A 19,026-nucleotide genomic window follows, 5' to 3' on the forward strand; every position below is an offset into this window, starting at 1 on the left:
TGTCTATGATTCTTTTCATGTTACTATAGCAGATTTGAGTACTCACAACTTTGTCTACAAAGATGAAAATATTTACTATCTTTATCCTTACAGGAAAGTCTGCCAACCACTAAATAGGAATTTCTACTAACTAGAGCAGTTGTTCTTAACAAGAGACATATGACAGAATCATCTGGAAAACCTGTGCAGAATGCCAGCCTGAACTTCACCCCTGGAAATCTAGATTTAAGATCTGGGGGTGATATATGCCATCTACAAGAGACCCACTTCAGACCTAGGGACACATGCAGACTGAAAGTGAGTGTATGGAAAAAGATATTCCATGCAAATGGAAATCAAAAGAAAGCTGGAGTAGCAATTCTCATATCAGACAAAATAGACTTTAAAATAAAGACTATTACAAGAGACAAAGAAGGACACTACATAGTGATCAAGGAATCAATCCAAGAAGAAGATATAACAGTTGTAAATATTTATGTAGCCAACATAGGAGCTCCTCAATACATATGGTTAACAGCCATAATAGGGGAAATCGACTTTAACACCCCACTTTCACCAATGGACAGATCACCCAAAATGAAAATAAATAAGGAAACACAAGCTTTAAATGACACATTAGACAAGATGGATTTACTTGATATTTATAGGACATTCCATCCAAAACCAACAGAATAGGGCTTCCCTGGTGGCGCGTGGTTAAGAATCTGCCTGCAAATGCCGGGGACATGGGTTCGAGCCCTGGTCTGGGAAGATCCCACATGCTGCGGAGCAACTAAGCCCACGTGCCACAACTACTGAGTCTGCACTCTAGAGCCCATGAGCCACAACTACTGAGCCCGCGTGCCACAACTACTGAAGCCTGTGTGCTCTAGGGCCCGTGTGCCACAACTACTAAGCCCGCGTGCTGCAACTACCGAAGCCCATGCGCCTAGAGCCCATGCTCCGCAACAAAAGAAGCCACCGCAATGAGAAGCCCACGCACCACAACAAAGAGTAGCCCCCACTCGCTGTGACTAGAGAAAACCCGCACACAGCAACGAAGACCCAATGCAGCCAAAAATAAATAAGATAAATAAATTTATAAACAAAACAAAACAAAACAACAGAATACACTTTCTTCTCAAGTGCTCATGGAACATTCTCCAGGATAGATCATATCTTGGGTCACAAATCAAGCCCTGGTAAATTTAAGAAAATGGAAATCGCATCAAATATCTTTCCCGACCACAACGTTATGAGACTAGATATCAATTACAGGAAAAAACTGTAAAAAATACAAACACATGGAGGCTAAACAATACACTACTAAATAACCAAGAGATCACTGAAGAAATCAAAGAGGAAATCAAAAAATACCAAGAAACAAATGACAATGAAAACACGGTGACCCAAAACCTATGGGATGCAGCAAAAGTAGTTCTAAGAGGGAAGGTTATAGCAATACAATTCTACCTCATGAAACAAGAAAAATCTCAAATAAACAACATAACCTTACACCTAAAGCAATCAGAGAAAGAAGAACAAAAAAACCCTATAGTTAGCAGAAGGAAAGAAATCATAAAGATCAGATCAGAAATAAATGAAAAAGAAATGAAGGAAACAATAGCAAAGATCAAAAAAACTAAAAGCTGGTTCTTTGAGAAGATAAACAAAATAGATAAACCATTAGCCAGACTCATCAAGAAAAAAAGGGAGAAGACTCAAATCAATAGAATTAGAAATGAAAAAGGAGAAGTAACAACTGACACTGCAGAAATACAAAGGATCATGAGAGAGTACTACAAGCAACTATATGCCAATGAAATGGACAACCTGGAAGGAATGGACAAATTCTTAGAAAAGTACAACCTTCCAAGACTGAACCAGGAAGAAATAGGAAATATAAACAGACCAATCACAAGCACTGAAATAGAAACTGTGATTAAAAATCTTCCAACAAACAAAAGCCCAGGACCAGATGGCTTCACAGGCAAATTCTATCAAACATTTAGAGAAGAGCTAACACCTATCCTTCTCAAACTCTTCCAAAATATAGCAGAGGGAGGAACACTCCCAAACTCATTCTACAAACTACCATCCCCCTGACATCAAAACCAGACAAAGATGTAACAAAAAAAAGAAAACTACAGGCCAATATCACTGATGAACATAGACGCAAAAGTCCTCAACAAAATACTAGCAAACAGAATCCATCAGCACATTAAAAGGATCATAGACCATGATCAAGTGGGCTTTATCCCAGGAACGCAAGGATTCTTCAATACACACAAATCAATCAATGTGACACACATTAACAAACTGAAGAATAAAAACCATATGATCTTCTCAATAGACACAGAAAAAGCTTTTGACAAAATTCAACACCCATTTATGATAAAAACTCTCCAGAAAGTAGGCATAGAGAGAACCTACCTCAACATAATAAAGGCCATATATGACAAACACACAGCCAACATCGTTCTCAATGGTAAAAAAACTGAAACCACCTCCTCTAAGATCAGGAACAAGACAAGGCTGCCCACTCTCACCAATACTATTCAACATAGTTTTGGAAGTTTTAGCCATGGCAATAAGAGAAGAAAAAGAAATAAATGGAATCCAAATCGGAAAAGAAGTAAAACTGTCACTGCTTGCAGATAACATGATAGTATACAAGAGAATCCTAAACATGCTACCAGAAAACTACTAGAACCAATCAATGAATTTGGTAAAGTAACAGGATACAAAATTAATGCACAGAAATCTCTTGCACTGTACACTGTACACTAACGACGAAAAATCTGAAAGAGAAATTAAGGAAACACTCCCATTTACCATTGCAACAAAAAGAATAAAATATCTAGGAATAAACCTACCTAAGGAGACAAAAGACCTGTATGCAGAAAACTATAAGACACTGATGAAAGAAATTAAAGATGATACAAACAGATGGAGAGATATACCATGTTCTTGCATTGGAAGAATCAACATTGTGGAAATGACTATACTACCCAAAACAATCTACAGATTCAATGCAATCCCTATCAAACTACCAATGGCATTTTTCACAGAACTAGAACAAAAAATTTCATAATTTGTATGGAAACACAAAAGACCCCGAATAGCCAAAGCAATCTTGAGAAAGAAAAATGGAGCTGGAGGAATCAGGCTCCCTGACTTCAGACTATACTACAAAGCTACAGTAATCAAGACATCATGGTACTGGCACAGAAACAGAAATATAGATCAATGGAAAAGGATAGAAAGCCCAGAGATAAACCCACGCACATATGGTCACCTTATCTTTGGTAAAGGAGGCAAGAATATACAATGGAGAAAAGACAGCCTCTTCAGTAAGTGGTACTGAGAAAACTGGACAGCTACATGTAAAAGAATGAAATTAGAACACTTCCTAACACCATACACAAAAATAAACTCAGAATGGATTAAAGATCTAAATGTAAGACCAGACACTATAAAACCCTTAGAGGAAAACATAGGCAGAACACTCTATGACATAAATCACAGCAAGATCCTTTTTGACCCACCTCCTAGAGAAATGGAAATAAAAACAAAAATAAACAAATGGGACCTAATGAAACTTAAAAGCTTTTGCACAGCAAAGGAAACCATAAACAATACGAAAAGGCAACCCTCAGAATAGGAGAAAATATTTGCAAATGAAGCAACTGACAAAGGATTAATCTCCAAAATTTATAAGCAGCTCATGCAGCTCAATAACAAAAAAACAAACAACCCAATCCAAAAATGGGCAAAAGACCTAAATAGACATTTCTCCAAAGAAGATATACAGGCTGCCAACAAACACATGAAAGAATGCTCAACATCATTAATCATTAGAGAAATGCAAATCAAAACCACAATGAGGTATCACCTCACACCGGTCAGAATGGCCATCATCAAAAAATCTACAAACAGTAAATGCTGGAGAGGGTGTGGAGAAAAGGGAACCCTCTTGCACTGTTGGTGGGAATGTAATTTGATACAGCCACAATGGAGAACAGTATGGAGCGTCCTTAAAAAACTAAAAATAGAACTACCATATGACCCAGCAATCCCACTACTGGGCATATACCCTGAGAATACCATAATTCAAAAAGAGACATGTACCACAATATTCAATGCAGCTCTATTTACAATAGCCAGGACATGGAAGCAACCTAAGTGTCCATCGACAGATGAATGGATAAAGAAGATGTGGCCATATATGCAATGGAATATTACTCAGCCATAAAAGGAAACGAAATTGAGTTATTTGTACTGAGGTGGATGGACCTAGAGTCTGTCATATAGAGTGAAGTAAGTCAGAAAGAGACAAACAAATACCATATGCTAACACATATATATGGAATCTAAAAAAAATAAAAAGTTTCTGTTGAACCTAGGGGCAGGACAGGAATAAAGATGCAGACATAGAGAATGGACTTGAGGACACAGGGAGAGGGACTGGTAAGCTGGGACTAAGTGAGACAGTAGCATTGACATATATACACTACCAAATGTAAAATAGATAGCTAAGTGGGAAGCAGCTGCATAGCACAGGGAGGTCAGTTCGGTGCTTTGTGACCACCTAGAGGGGTAGGATAGGGAGGGTGGGAGGGAAACCCAAGAGGGAGGGGATATGGGGATATATGTATACATATAGCTGATTCACTTTGTTATACAGCAGAAACTAACACAACACTGGAAACCAATTATACTCCAATAAAGATGTTAAAAAAAATGAAAAAAAAAAGAACGAACTATGCTACATGTGCTTTGAGTATGCAAAGATTCACTCCAAAAATAGCCTCTCAGAGTTTGTGTAGCTGACCTCAGGCCCAACTAACCTATAAGAATGCAAGAGGCTTCCCTCGTGGTGCAGTGGTTGAGGGTCCGCCTGCCGATGCCGGGGACGTGGGTTCGTGCCCCGGTCCGGGAGGATCCCACATGCCGCGTTGCGGCTGGGCCCGTGAGCCATGGCCGCTGAGCCTGCGCGTTCGGAGCCTGTGCTCCGCAATGGGAGAGGCCACAACAGTGAGAGGCCCGCGTACCGCAAAAAAAAAAAAAAAAAAAAGCAAGAACATTTATTTTAGCTAAATAGTTACATATTTGTCTAGTAAAATCTTTTAGGATAATTAGAAAATTATACTACTGTTTTTAGAAAAAAGCATCACTATTATTAACATAACATGGAATTGGTACGTGCAGAAACTAAAAAAAAAGTAAAAGAAAAAAGAACACTGGAACTTCAAAGGAACAAATACATAAGAAATTTATAAAGAAACTTTAGGAAATTATATGTATATATGGAAAACTTTAAATAAGATATTTGGGGAAAAAAAAAGATCTGGGGGTGAAACTCAGGAATTTATACTCTGTAAAAGCATGGGGTTCTAAAACATAGCCCTGTTTAAGAACCACTATATCAGAAGACATGAAAGCATTAATGAGCCTTAATGAAATAAAATTCTCTGGGGTGGGAGGGACTTGGTATTATCCAGTGCTGTGTATCTCCTGGCAGTTAAGATGTCTGTGCTTCTAATGTTCACTGCCAGAAGTTAGGCCCCAAATTGGGTGTTTTTAAAATGCATTAGTGGAAACCAAATTGAAGTGGGTATCTGTGCCTTTCAATGCCCAAATAAATCTAATTGCACTAATTGAAACTTCTTTTCTCGAGGCTGTGTTCTGAAGCTTCTCTAATATTTTGTAATAGATGTCTGAACTTCCCTTCAAGTTCAGTTAAATTTCCTTCCCTGAAGTCACCACCAATCTAGTTGGGGAGAAAAAAGAATGGGATAACAAAGGGACTACTGGAAACAGACCAGAAATGAAAGATCTAAAACATGTTTGTGGAAGGAAACCAGAGATGTGTGTCATAATCCAGGCTCAAAAGCTGAGTCCCATTCTAGTCAAATGACAAACATTTAAGCAAGCACTTGCTGATACCCGCTGTGGGCAGGATACCACGGCAGGTGCTGTGGGGATTAGAAAGCGAGTCAGGCACAGCTACTGTCCCCAAATGACCAAGTGTCTGATGAAAGCTAAAGACAATACCCCGCATAACACCCCAGCGCTGTGGCCTGCTCAGAGGAGCCGGGTGGGGGCAGGGCACAAGCAGGAAAAGCACAGGAAGGTAAAGTGGGTCACGTGAGAGCTGACCTCAGGTGAGCCCTTGTGCTGCCCCAAGTCCCGTGACACTCCCCAAGCCCATTCACTCCCCTGCGTTCTAGGATGCCTCTTTCATACCTTCTCTCCTCAACTCCAAGGCCTTCTCCCCAGCCTCAATTTCTGCCCCCATCTTGATTCTTATTTTGCAAAGAAAAAGAAAAAGACCAGAAGAGAGCAACCACATGCTCCCGCCACGGGTCTGCAGGCCCTTGCCCAGCCTGTCCCCGCGCTCCACCTCCTCCTTTCTGACAGCCTTTCCCGCTCAACAAATGGCAACCCCTCCCCTTCGCTCCTTGTGTGCTCCATCCAGAAGCCGGGAGCCACCCCCAGTCTTCTTGCTCTAACAGTCCACCTCTGCCCAGCAACCCCCAGGCAAGTCCTGTGGGTTGCATCCTCAGATTATATCCACCGTCTGTGCACTGCTTTTCACCTCCACTGACACCTCCGGGGTCCCAGCCACCACCATCTCTTCCTCACAGATCATCATCGTGATGGCTTCCCTGCTTCTTCTCTCCTCCTCCTACAGTTGGTCTTCAACACAGTTGCCACACCCCAATGCAACGTCGTTTCCCTGTGCTGAACTCTCCTGGCTCATCAGAGTAGAGGCTACGTCCGCGCAGTGGCTGACGAGGGCCTGCAATCTGGTTCCCGGGTTGCTCCCCGCACCCCCTCCCCTTCGCTCACGCTGCTTTCACACCCCTGATATCTCTCTGTTCAGGGAACACCCCCGGCATGTCCTGCCCCAGGGACTTTGCACTTGCTCTTTCCTGCATTTAGATGCTTCTCCCCAGACACCTGCAGAGCTCAGCCCTCAGCCCCCTGACGACCCTGCTTAATCATCTCTTCAGCGAGGCCTTCCCTGATGACCTACTTACATGTGCAAACCTCACATTCCTACCCTCTCTCTCTCGGCCTTATTTATTCCACAGCACTGATGGCCAATGCACCCGGAGCTAATATACTGTTGTAGAACCTGAATTCCTTGACCAAGGATGGCCCTCCAGAGACCATGTTCTTGTCTGGCCACCAGTGCCCCTTCCCTGCCCACTCACACTCCGGACGCACCAGGAAGAGGGGTCCACTGCTCCCAGTGAGATGAGCACGTGACCATCAGGCCTTTTCCCATCCTGGGGGTCGAGACCAGGTGGGTTACCCAAGCCTGACCCAGTTGGTCGTGGGCTGTGTGCATGCAATGTGCCACGCCCTTCTGAGCGTGTGTGTCCCTGTGAGCACCACTGTGGGTTCACATAGCGAACGGCTCACAGCTCCAGAATCGAACCCAAAGGCCTGGAATACTCTCATATGGGTTAATTTACACCTACAATGTGGATGACTCCCATTTAAAAGTAACACCTTGTGCAGGACACAACCCTGCATATCATAATCTATCACATTAGTGATTTTACTTGTTTGTATATTAAATATGTTATTGTAGGAGTCACCCCCACCCCTGACTGAAATATAAGCTCCAGGAGAGTTGGGAAATTCGTTTCACTAAGTCCCCAGCAGCCAGAACAGTGCTATGCACATAGCAGGTGGTCATAAAATACTTGCAGAATCAGGGATTAGGTAGGTGTAGCACCTCTCCACCCCAAAGGCTGCTTCCTGCATACCCCTGCCACTCTCTTCCCTGGGTGTTTTTCTGGCTGCAGGAGCTCCTCTGCCCCCCCTGCAGGCCGGGCCCAGAAAGTTAATGCCCCAGAGGTAGCCCTCCATGCACATCAGGTGACTGAAGTTATCCGTTCCGTTGGGATAACGCTGAGCAAGTTCTCTGCTGCCTCCCAGAGTTGCTCAGAGGGCTGCAGCTCCAGGACCTACAGCAGGACCATGCCCGCTAACGCATCTTCATAAGGGTTCCCTTCAATCTCGGACTCACTCCCTTACTGATGTTTCCTGGTGTCACCTCCCAAATTAACTACTTGCACTCAATTCCTTTCTCAGAGTCCCTTTATGGAGAACCAAATAACGCAGCAGGCAACCGACTGCTACTGAAGGTTTTTGAGCAATCTAGCAACATACAATCTAAAAACTCTTCTTAGTCTCCATCAGGTGGTGCCATTGCAAAGGACAGACTGGAGTAGAGAATGATGGGAGGTGAGAAGCCCAAATACGACAGACCTGGGCTTCCCTGGTGGTGCAGTGGTTGAGAGTCCGCCTGCCGATGCAGGGGACACGGGTTCGTGCCCCGGTCCAGGAAGATCCCACATGCCGTGGAGCGGCTGGGCCCGTGAGCCATGGCCACTGAGCCTGCGCGTCCGGAGCCTGTGCTCCACAACGGGAGAGGCCACAACAGTGAGAGGCCCGCATACCGCAAAAACAAAAACAAAAACCAAATACGACACACCTGCAAGGCACCACCATGGTCCCATGAGGATGACTTGAACTTGGACATAGCCATGTGCACAGGAAGTAGAAAAGGAATATGGAGCATAACATCTTCACTGAAGTTAAACCAAAAGAGAAGTTACTTGCCTTTTATATCTCCAGCAACTGGATCTTCTGGACTTGGAGTAGAAATAGGAAAAACGGGAATTCCTAGAAAAAATAGTTTATCAAAAAATACAGAGAAGGATGATTAAGGAGACAGTAAAGTAAAACATTAAATTGCACTACCTAGGAAGACGCCCTCTCTGACTTAGTGAAAGCAGCATGTGGAAACTAACTGAAAGGAAATGTTGCTACACTTAAAATGCATCTAGTAATAAAACCAGGATCATCAGACATTCTGATTTGTATATTAATGACAGAAATGGATATTTCGTGCTCACAATAGCTAAGTCCCAGTCTAGCAGGGCTGAGCTGGACTTCTTTAGTATCTTTATTGTTTTTTCATGTTAACATCGAGACTAGATTTTTAAAAATGTTTTCTTTCAAATCTTTTTCCCTAAAACTTTGCTTATGAAAATGCAATTTCTGCTCAGCCTCTATCCAATCATTATAGATTCTAAACTGACTGAGCCCTGATTCAGTGTCACTATGTTTGGGCTTAAAAACTGGTTCCTTTAACTTTAAGATGATCATGTAATTCATCCTCCGAACTGGGACACTTGACAGTGGAAGTGGGTGCTCGTTTAACAATGACCCTGGGACAGCAGGTGGGAGCCAGGACACACGCACATCCTGTCCACAGAGCCCCACAACTCAACATGCTTTTCCGGGGATGGCAGAGTTGTGAGGTGGGAATGGGCAAGAACTAACGCAGCAATGGGGTAGCCTCTTCCTGAGACCGTGTTTCTCCGTCCTGACCCCAAAGTCCAGTTTTTACACTAAATGCAGAACAAATAGGGTCACGGCTCTTGGAACAGTCTGCACAGCTGACTTCACACACTCCCCTGCTCCACGTTCTATGCTGTTTCTAACAGACACGTATATATCTCTCCAAGATGCTGAGATGTTCTCTTAGACCACGGCAGTGGGATAAGGTGAGGGCTCTACTGTACAGCGGGAGAGAACAGACACATCCCCCCGGCCACTGGAACTACAACACACACTACGTGTACGCACGCGAACATCTGGAAGCCCGCGACATTTACTCTAGGTTTATGAAGAAAAACCCCAAACATGGATTACTATTACGTTGAAACTGCCACCATCTGACCCTTTGACCTGCTGAGATGGTAATGTCTATGGTACAGCCTAACACTTTGGAGATAAATAACACTATAAAACATACTTATAAAAATGTAATGTTCCCAACTTTGGGGAACATTTTCACACAAATAGAACCTTCCTGGCCCTATTTCTGTCCCTCTACCACCTCTCTGCCCCATGCCTGCCATGCACTCAGGGGTCGATGCACAAAGCCCAGGTCAGCGCCGAGAAGCCGGGCCTCTCCTTCCGCAGCTGGGACTTACTGGAGCAAACTGGGAAATGGTGGTAGCCAGCCGCACACTCCTCACAGTGGTCTCCGCGGAAGTTGGGCCTGCAGGTGCAGCGGCCCAAGCCCTGCTGGCAGTCCTCCGCGTGGTCGGGGTGACAGCTGCAGGCTAAGAGAAATCCCAAAGAGTCCGTCCTTCGCTGCACCTCTTAAGGCAAATATGTCCTAATCCTTCTCGGGCAATGTTTACTACTTCATCATTGGTTTCCAGGGATTCTTGAAAGGGCACAGCCTGTTTTCCACTTCACACCTGCTTGATGGTTTGCATTGACTGAACCCCGTGGACCCTCAGAGACAAGCTTTAATGAGCGTCACACTGAGAAGTTCTCGAGGATGTGGTTTATTACATTGAGCACCGCCCAGTGCACCGTGTAGGGGGCAACCCTGCACAAGCCACCACCGGAGGGGCCGGGTGGGCGCATGCTGTGGCTCCTGGCAGGGCTGTTGGGCACAGCCTCTCCCGGCTATGAGCCAACTGTGAATGTCCACAGAGTGGTCGTCATTACACAGCTGTGATGTGGACACAAGTGTGGGATGCCTAGACATTGATATATGATCTGTGCACAGCACAGCAAGATCGTGCCCGTCACCCAAATGTTCGAATCAAGTGATACAGCTTACTGAAGGCAGTTTTTGCAACCAGCCTGACGATTGGGTTTGCATTCCAGAGGGACACACTTGGGTGTAAAACACTCAGGAACCCCCTCACTTGGGAGCTCTCCTTGACCTGGCAAAAGTCCTCACCTTGGACAGCAAAAACACTGTCATAGCTCAGCTGAGTCCCTGTCCTGTGAGGAACTGGGAGGCTGGAGAAGTCGTGAGCGCCAAGCAACCCCCTAGCCTGGCTTCTCCTGGTGTCCTTTGCTTAACTTGTTTAGGATTTATGTGTCCTGTGGATTCTTTATGCTAAGCCTCTAATATCTCCATGAGACCACTTCAGTGATGAAGAAAGAAACGAGAAAAGTGATGGAAAACTGAGGCTCCTAATAAGGCATGAGTTTATTCACGATGCCCTGTTTTCCTTTGCCAAAGCTTATCCTTCGTGGGCACAAGATAAATCATGGGCATACTTCATAGGAGGATGTGGAAAAGCGAGGGGAAACAAGGACACACTTTTAATAACTAAGATGCCCTACAGAGGGACAAATCAGAGTTTACACATTCTTTGGATTTTGATGCTCTCAAACATTAATGATATGATGAATGAATTTGCGGGGGGGATGGTGGGCACAGAAGCCAATTTCAGGACTGGAACTGTTTTCTAACTGCAATAGCAAGAGAACATAAAAGAACCAAATAAAATACACATGCAGAACAAAGTCTATAATCTGATCTACAACTGATAATTCCACAGGAAAAAAAAAAAAAACAGTGGCATTTTTCTGTATAATGGAAGTGGTACGTTACAGCAGCGCTAGACAGATATGAACTCTACCCTGGACCTACCAGTTAGTAGTTCTCTCACCTGGGCCAAAATATTTATCTGCTCAGACCCTTTGATTTCTCGATATCTAAAAATGAGACTAATAATACATTATCTTAAGTTTGTTATGATAATTAGATAAGACATTTGTGAAATTATTTAGGCCATGCCTTGTATATAGCAAGTGCTCAATAAATCATAACTATTTTGAATATTATGACTATTATTACATCCTTGTGAAATCATTACTATGTTGCCTTGAGTCTAATTCTGATGAAATTTAAAATTACTGGAGATCATAGAAACATGTCAAAACAACAGAAAACATTTGTTGCAGGCCTAGTATGCGCCAAGCCCAATGCTCAGTATTTTCCTAGGTGGTTTTGACTGCATTTCATTTACTCTTAGAGACTAGATTATCATTTCCATTTATATATATGAAATCTGATTCTCGGAGAGACTATGTAACTGCCTGAAGTCACACAGCTAGTAAGGAGTAGAACCAATAATATGAAGAGAGAGAGGAAACTAAGGGAATTGCTAGCCAATCAGAATTTAGCCCGATGACCTCCCTGAAGTTAAGACACACCAAGTTGGAATGAAACTTACGGATGCAGCCGTCGGGGGCATGGACCGGAACGCCATAAGGGCGGTAATAGCCCTTAGCACACTTTTCACAGTTTACACCAGCTGTGTTATGCTAGAAAGAAACAAAAGAAACTTAGGGGGGGAGAGTAGTGGACAAGCGCTATTCATCCAGAGAAATAATTCTGTCGTACACAAATGTAAAGTAAAAGTCATCAAAAACAAAAAGCACTGAACTTGACCTTGAATCTCCAAGATTTACCACAGGACACTGGCTTGAACTTGGCTCTGGAATTCTTTTTCCCATTGGAAGAGGAAATGAGGGTAAGTTCGATGAACTGGACAACCCAAGTTTTCCTCTCTACCACTTAATGAAGCACCTGACATTTGAGTGAGCAAAAATTCCAGAGGACCACTCTTCACAGCTTCAGTAGCGATGAATGGATCATAAATCACCCTTAGGTTTAACCCAAGGGATAAAGGGTTATGTGTGTATTTTTTTCTTCTCCAATTTTGGAAAAAACTGCATGTACAGACCCCCTTCTCTCGTCATTCCAAAATTTTATCTGTGCTTTAGTCTGAAACCATTTCCCAAACATTTCTGCTACGGGAATGGAAAATGTAGGCATGTGATTCATACACAGAGCTCATTTGAAAGTACAGTACAAGGCAGCCTTTCATATTTCACGGCTAATCCTTGTAATTGCCAGAAAAAATCAAATTACCTGACACGCATCATCAATTTCCAAGAACTATATACCATGGGTCTAGCTCAATTCCACCTCTCTCTCTCTCTCTCTAATTTGGAAACAATTAGAAGGACACTGTTCTTTCGCTAATGAAAGGAAAGGCAATAGGAAGTTAAAAAGAACAAATATAACACACTGACTTAAAAGGAGTCTGCATAGAAACACAGAGAGGAGAACAAAGACCCTTTCTGTATCCTCTACCCTTTTAGATGATTTTATTAATTACAGGCTTTTATTTATTACCACTCCTTGTCCTGCGGGCTAAAATCTGAATACACTTTAACAGTGAGGTCTAAAACCATACTGGCCACTTCTCTGACCTAAGGTTTACATGCATAAACATCTTGGACAAACAGCAAACAGCTGTAGTCCACCCTCTCTTCCATCAAATGCCAACGAACCTCTCAACTCTGTTGTTTGCCACTGCGGCTTATAATACACAGAGGACATCAGGTTAACCTTGGCTCCCAATTTTTTTCCCACTGGAGTAGGAAATGAGAAAAAGTTCTCTCAAGTGGGTACCCTGGGTTCTCCCCTTTACCACAAGGTTTGTCTAATGAAGCACCTGCCACAAAGAAGTTATATTTTTAAAACACAAAGAACAGCAGCAAATCACCCTAAGAATACCTGTAGTTTGCCTTCAAGTTTTGGGTGGTTCTCTAGGACCCTCACCACCTGAGGGCAAGATACACCACTTATCCATGGACACCAAGGTCATGGTTGGACCAATACCAGAAGGAGACTCAAGGACAGTAGTGGCTCCAGATTTCAACGTTGGAGGTACCTAGGAAGCACTCTTGCCGGGAGGAGTGGGTGTCTGCATTTGCATATGTACGACACAACACGAGATGAGAAAGCCTCCGTTGCCCAAGCTAAAGAGTGGGGTGGGCACCGATGGGATCTGTGCAGGACGTAAGCCCACCCCCACCTACTCCTTTTCCCTTGGCACCATCTAGAGAGGCTTTCTAAGGAACGCCCACCTAGAAACCTCAGGCCCTGCTCTGATCATTCTCAGGTCCTAATTCCTCCAAGCAAAACTTTTCCTACATGCTTTTCAATCTTCAGTTAAACCCCATCTCTCTCTGACTCTCTCTCTTTCCCTCAATTCCTTGACCACACCTACAACACTGGTGCTGACTTCTACTTCCGTGAACCTCAAGTAAAACGAGACTAGTGGCTAGTCCACTCGTTGGCCACACTCTCCTGGGAAGACCCCATCTGATATTCCATCTGAAGGTCAAAGTGATCTGGCCTCTGTGACCTCTCTGACGCATCTAGCCCTGCTCACTCCCCTCCAGCCACGCAGGCCCCTTGTTCCCTCTCAAGGCCCTTTGCCCTGCTGTCCCCTCCACGTGGAAAGCTGTCCCTCGGACAGATACCTGGTCCATTCTCTCGCTTCTTTCAGGTCTTTACTCAAATGCCATATGCCAGAGAACGGACCACCCTATTTAAAATGTCACATACCCCCAAACCAACACTTAAAATAGTAAATCCAAGAAACAAAAGCGAAATCAATACCACGTGAGAAAACAGCCACCTCTGACAACCACGTGCCCTGAAGGATAACGATCTGGCTCTTACACGCTGGCTGCTTGGCCACCTGAAAGTCCCCAGGCCCAGCCTGCCTGTGATGTTCCCACTTCCTGTCACCTGCCCAGACTGATGGCAGAGATTTCATCATTCTCCCATTACCAGCACTGCACAGAAAAGGCAGGAAACAGTCAGGTTAGCTGGTGCTATGGAATAAATGTTCGTATTCCCCCCAAGTTCATTTGTGGAAGCCTAATCCCCAATGTATTTGGAGATGGGGCCTGGAGAGGTAATCAGATCATGAGGATGGAGCCCTCATGATGGGATTAGTGCCCTTATAAGAAGAGACAGCGAGAGCTTCCTTCCTTTCTCTCTCTCTCCTCCATGTGAGAATACAAGACAATGGCCATCAGCCAGTCAGAAAGAGGGCTCTCACCAGACACTGGATGTGCTGGCACCTTGATCTTGAACTTCACAGCCTCCAGAACTACGAGAAATAACTGTTTATTGTGTAAGCTACCCAGTCTATGGTATATTTGTTATAACGGCCTGAAGTGACTAAGGCAGCTGGGTTTCTGATAGGCAGACCTTGCTGTACGGTATGCATGTTCTACCAGCAAACTCAAATTTCATCTTGAAGCATCACCATGTAGCTCACCAAACCATCTGCCCTGCTGTAGCTACACCCGTTCTCCTCCCTTCCTGTGCAAGACTCCCCACGTCCCTCTGTATATGGCATAAGATAGGGTTACATTTTCTTCCCAAATGAAAAGCCAATTATTCAACATCATTTATGTACTATCCATCTTTCTCTTCCATCAGAAATGCCAATTTTACCACAAACCAAATTTTAATATCTGCATGAATTTGTTTCTAAATTCTCTATTAGGTTCTATTGAACTATCTATCCCTGCATTGAGTCCACACTCAATTAATACAGATTCATGGTATATTTTGATATCTCACAAGACAAATTTCTCCCGTCATTGTTCATCTTTTCTAAGCTACTTGTCTATTCTCATAGACATATTCTTTTATCGATAAGAATTTCAGAAACAGTCTGTCAATCTTCATTAAAAATCTGATTGAAATTGCACTGAACTTATAGATTGGTTTTGAAAAAATGGTATATTTATAATACTGAGTCTGGAGACATATTATGCCTTTCCATATAGGTCTTCTTTTATAAACTTCAGTAATGTTTTATAGGTTTAAATGTAGCTCTACAGTTAATTTCTTCTATCTGTTGCCTCTTGGAGTACCTCCAAATTGTTCCAATAATCACAGCTGTGTTCTCCTGCATGTATCTGTTTCTGCTTTCTATCTTTTAAACTGCTGGTCTGTTGATAACACTCTTTCTTATTTTTCATGCTATTGTGGATTCTGGAAGGAGAGAGTATTTTGCTTGTTTGGTATCTTTCCTGTCATTTTGTAGGATTTGTTGCAGAAGGGAACGTAGCCATATGTGCTCCGTCTGTTTCTTGATTCCATCTCTTAGCTTTGTGTGGTGTGTGTATGTGAGTGTGAAAGAGAGAGAAAAACAAACAGTTTGGAAATAGTGAGACGAACACATTAGGGACACAAACAGTTCAAGACTTAGATTAGAAGTCGTGTCTCCATGGAAGAAGCTAAAGACTCTGTTTTAGTTAATGGAGATAAAGTATCTGCCAGCATCATCTACAATAACATGGGTAATCTTCAGCCTTCATTAAGAGCAACAATATTTTATCAAACAGAAAGGAATCAAGGAGTCAATCCAAAAGTGTTGTGCTCCTTGCCTTCCTTCATTGCTCTTTCCCCCAATATTTTATGACCAAAAAGTTCAAATTTCACAATAAACACCTAACCCCGTCTACTAGAGTGTACCATTAACATTTTACTACACTTGTTTTTTCACATAATTATCCATCTACTCATTCTTCTATCCATCCATTAATCCATCTTATTTATGCATTTCAAAATAAATTGCAGATATCAGTTACCGTCCCCTATATACTTTAGCTATTTATATTAACTGTTATTATAATAACTCCAGTTAATTATATGCATAGCTAAAGGTATGCATATAATTAACTGGAGTTTAATGTTTGTTCATAGTTTTTTTTCTTTTGGTATAAAATTTATACACAAGGGCAAAACTCTTGTACATTCACTGAGTTATAACAAATGCATATATCTGTGAAACCCAGATGTCTATCTAGATACAGAACAATATTACCACCCCTGAAAGTGTCCCCATGCCTCTTCCCAGTCAATCCTCACCACCAGCTCCGACAGTCAACCACAGTTCTGATTTTTTCCACTATTTTTTTTTTTTTTTTTTTTTGCGGTACGCGGGCCTCTCACTGTTGCGGCCTCTCCCGTCGCGGAGCACAGGCTCCGGACGCGCAGGCTCAGCGGCCATGGCTCACGGGCCCAGCCGCTCCGCGGCATGTGGCATCTTCCCGGACCGGGGCACGAACCCGTGTCCCCTACATCAGCAGGTGGGCTCTCAACCACTGTGCCACCAGGGAAGCCCTCCACTATTGATTAGTTTTGCCTGTTACAAAATTTCATCTAAATGGTCTTCATACTATCGGTATTCTTTTTGGGAAGGCTTTTTTCACTTAACACGATGCTGTTAAGATTCTTGCATGTTGTTGCACCATCAACAGTTTGTTGCTTCCTACTGCCCGTTGGTATTCCACTGTGTAAATATGCCAGAGTGTGTTCCTCCATTCTACTTCTTTAGGACACCAGGGCTATTTCCAGTTTGGGGCTATTGTGCATAGAGCTGCTATAAACTTTTTGTAAACACACATTTCCATTTCTCATGGATAAACGCCTAAGCATGGAATTTGTGAGTCACGGTGTAGGTGTATGTTTAACTATATTTTAAAAACTGCCCGATATTTTCCCAAGGTGATTGCACCACTTTTCACTCACACCAACAATGCATGATGGGTATGGTTGCTCCACATCTTCACCAAAATTGGGGGTAAGTCACTGTAACTCTAATTTACATTTCTCTGATGACTCATGATGTTAAGCCCTTTGTTGTATGCTTATTGGCCATTCATACATCCACTTCTGTGAAGTGGTTATTCAAGTCGTTTTCAATTGTATTGGGTTATTTGTCTTTTCATTATTGAGCTGCGGGAGTTCTTTATATTGTGTATCCTGGACGCCAACCATTTGCCAGATCTATGTTTTCTGAATATTTTCTCCCTATTCACGGCTTGCCTATTCATTTTCTTCAGTGTCTTTTGTGAGCAGAAGTGTTTAATTTTGATGAAGTCTAATTTGTCAATTTTTCATGGTTATTGCTTCCTATGAACGAAGAAAACTTTGTCCATCCTCGAATCACAAAGATATCTGCCTATATTTTTCTCAAAAGCTTTAACTTTACTTTAGGTCTGATCCATATCAATTTAGCTTTTGTGTATGATTTGAGGTCGGGGTCCAAGTTAACTTTTTCCCATATAAATCCAGTTACTCCAGAACCATTTGTTGAAAGGACTTTTCTCTTCTCTCCCCATCCCCTGTCACTGGATTGCTTTGGTACTTTTATCAAAAATAAAATGTCCAGGGGTTTTCCTGGTGGCGCAGTGGTTAAGAATCCTCCTGCCAATGCAGGGGACACGGGTTCGAGCCCTGGTCCGGGAGGATACCACATGCCATAGAGCAACTAATCCTGTGCACCACAACTACTGAGCCTCCGCTCTAGAGCCCACGAGCCACAACTACTGAAGCCCGCGCACCTAGAGCCCGTGCTCTGCAACAAGAGAAGTCATCGCAAAGAGAAGCCCCTGCACCGCAACGAAGAGTAGCCCCTGCTCGCCGCAACTAGAGAAAGCCTGCGGGCAGCAACGAAGACCCAATGCAGCCAAAAATAAATAAAATAAAATAAATTAATAAAATAAAATAAAATGTCCACGTGTGAGTCTGTTTCCGTGCTCCCTGTTCTGCTACACTGACCTATTCTTCTAGTCTTATGTCAATAGCACCATGTTTTCATTACTGTAGCTTTATAGTTAATATTGAAGTAAGATAATATAAGTCCTCCAATTTTATTCTGTTTCTTCAAGATGGCTTTGGATATTCTAGGTTGTTTACGTAACCATATAAATTTTAGAATCCACTTGTCAACTTCTTTAAAAAAAAAAAGAACCTGCATTAACTCTGTAGAGCAATTTGGGGAGAACTGGTATCTTAATAATACTGAATCTTCCAATCCACAAATATATTACATCTTTCTATTTATTTAGTCTTCCTAGATTTCTCTCAGAAAAGTTTTTTTTAGCTTTAATATAGAGGTCTTGCATGTCTTTTGCTAAATTTATTCCTAAGCATTTTATGTTCTTTGTTACTATTTTTACTTGAATTTTAATTTCATTTTCCTATTGTTTGCTACTAGTATATATAGCTGGTTTTTCTATATTATCATTGTATCCTGCAAAATTACTAAATTCAATTAGTTCTAGTAATTATTTTGTACATTCCTTAGGTTTTTTTACATAAAGAATCATGTCATCTACAAATAGAAACAGTTCTACTTCTTCCTTTCCAATCTTAACACCTTTTGTTTCTTTTTCTTGTCTTATGCAGAGGTTAGGACCTCCAGGGCACTGTTTCACAAAAGTGGTGAAAGCAAGCATCCTTCCTTGTTCCCAATCTTTAGAAGGAAAGAGTTCAATATTTCATCACTTATATGATGTTAGTTGTAGGGTTTT

General features: G+C 42.6%; 1 protein-coding gene across 2 annotated transcripts in view; it reads right to left on the reverse strand.

Annotated features, from left to right (window-relative positions):
* Positions 1–19,026, reverse strand: part of LAMA3 (laminin subunit alpha 3) — a 240,003-nt gene that overhangs the window by 154,949 nt on the left and 66,028 nt on the right. For both annotated transcript variants that reach the window (XM_029230133.1, XM_029230150.1), the window contains exons 9-11: positions 12,060–12,150; positions 10,005–10,136; positions 8,623–8,685 (exon numbers count right to left, since the gene is read on the reverse strand). In XM_029230133.1, the coding sequence (XP_029085966.1) occupies positions 8,623–8,685; positions 10,005–10,136; positions 12,060–12,150 (286 nt within the window). The remainder of the gene's footprint in view (positions 1–8,622; positions 8,686–10,004; positions 10,137–12,059; positions 12,151–19,026) is intronic.

This window comes from Monodon monoceros, unplaced genomic scaffold (genome assembly GCF_005190385.1).
Source record: "Monodon monoceros isolate NGI ecotype Baffin Bay Population unplaced genomic scaffold, NGI_Narwhal_1 Super_Scaffold_1, whole genome shotgun sequence".
NCBI lineage: Eukaryota > Metazoa > Chordata > Mammalia > Artiodactyla > Monodontidae > Monodon > Monodon monoceros.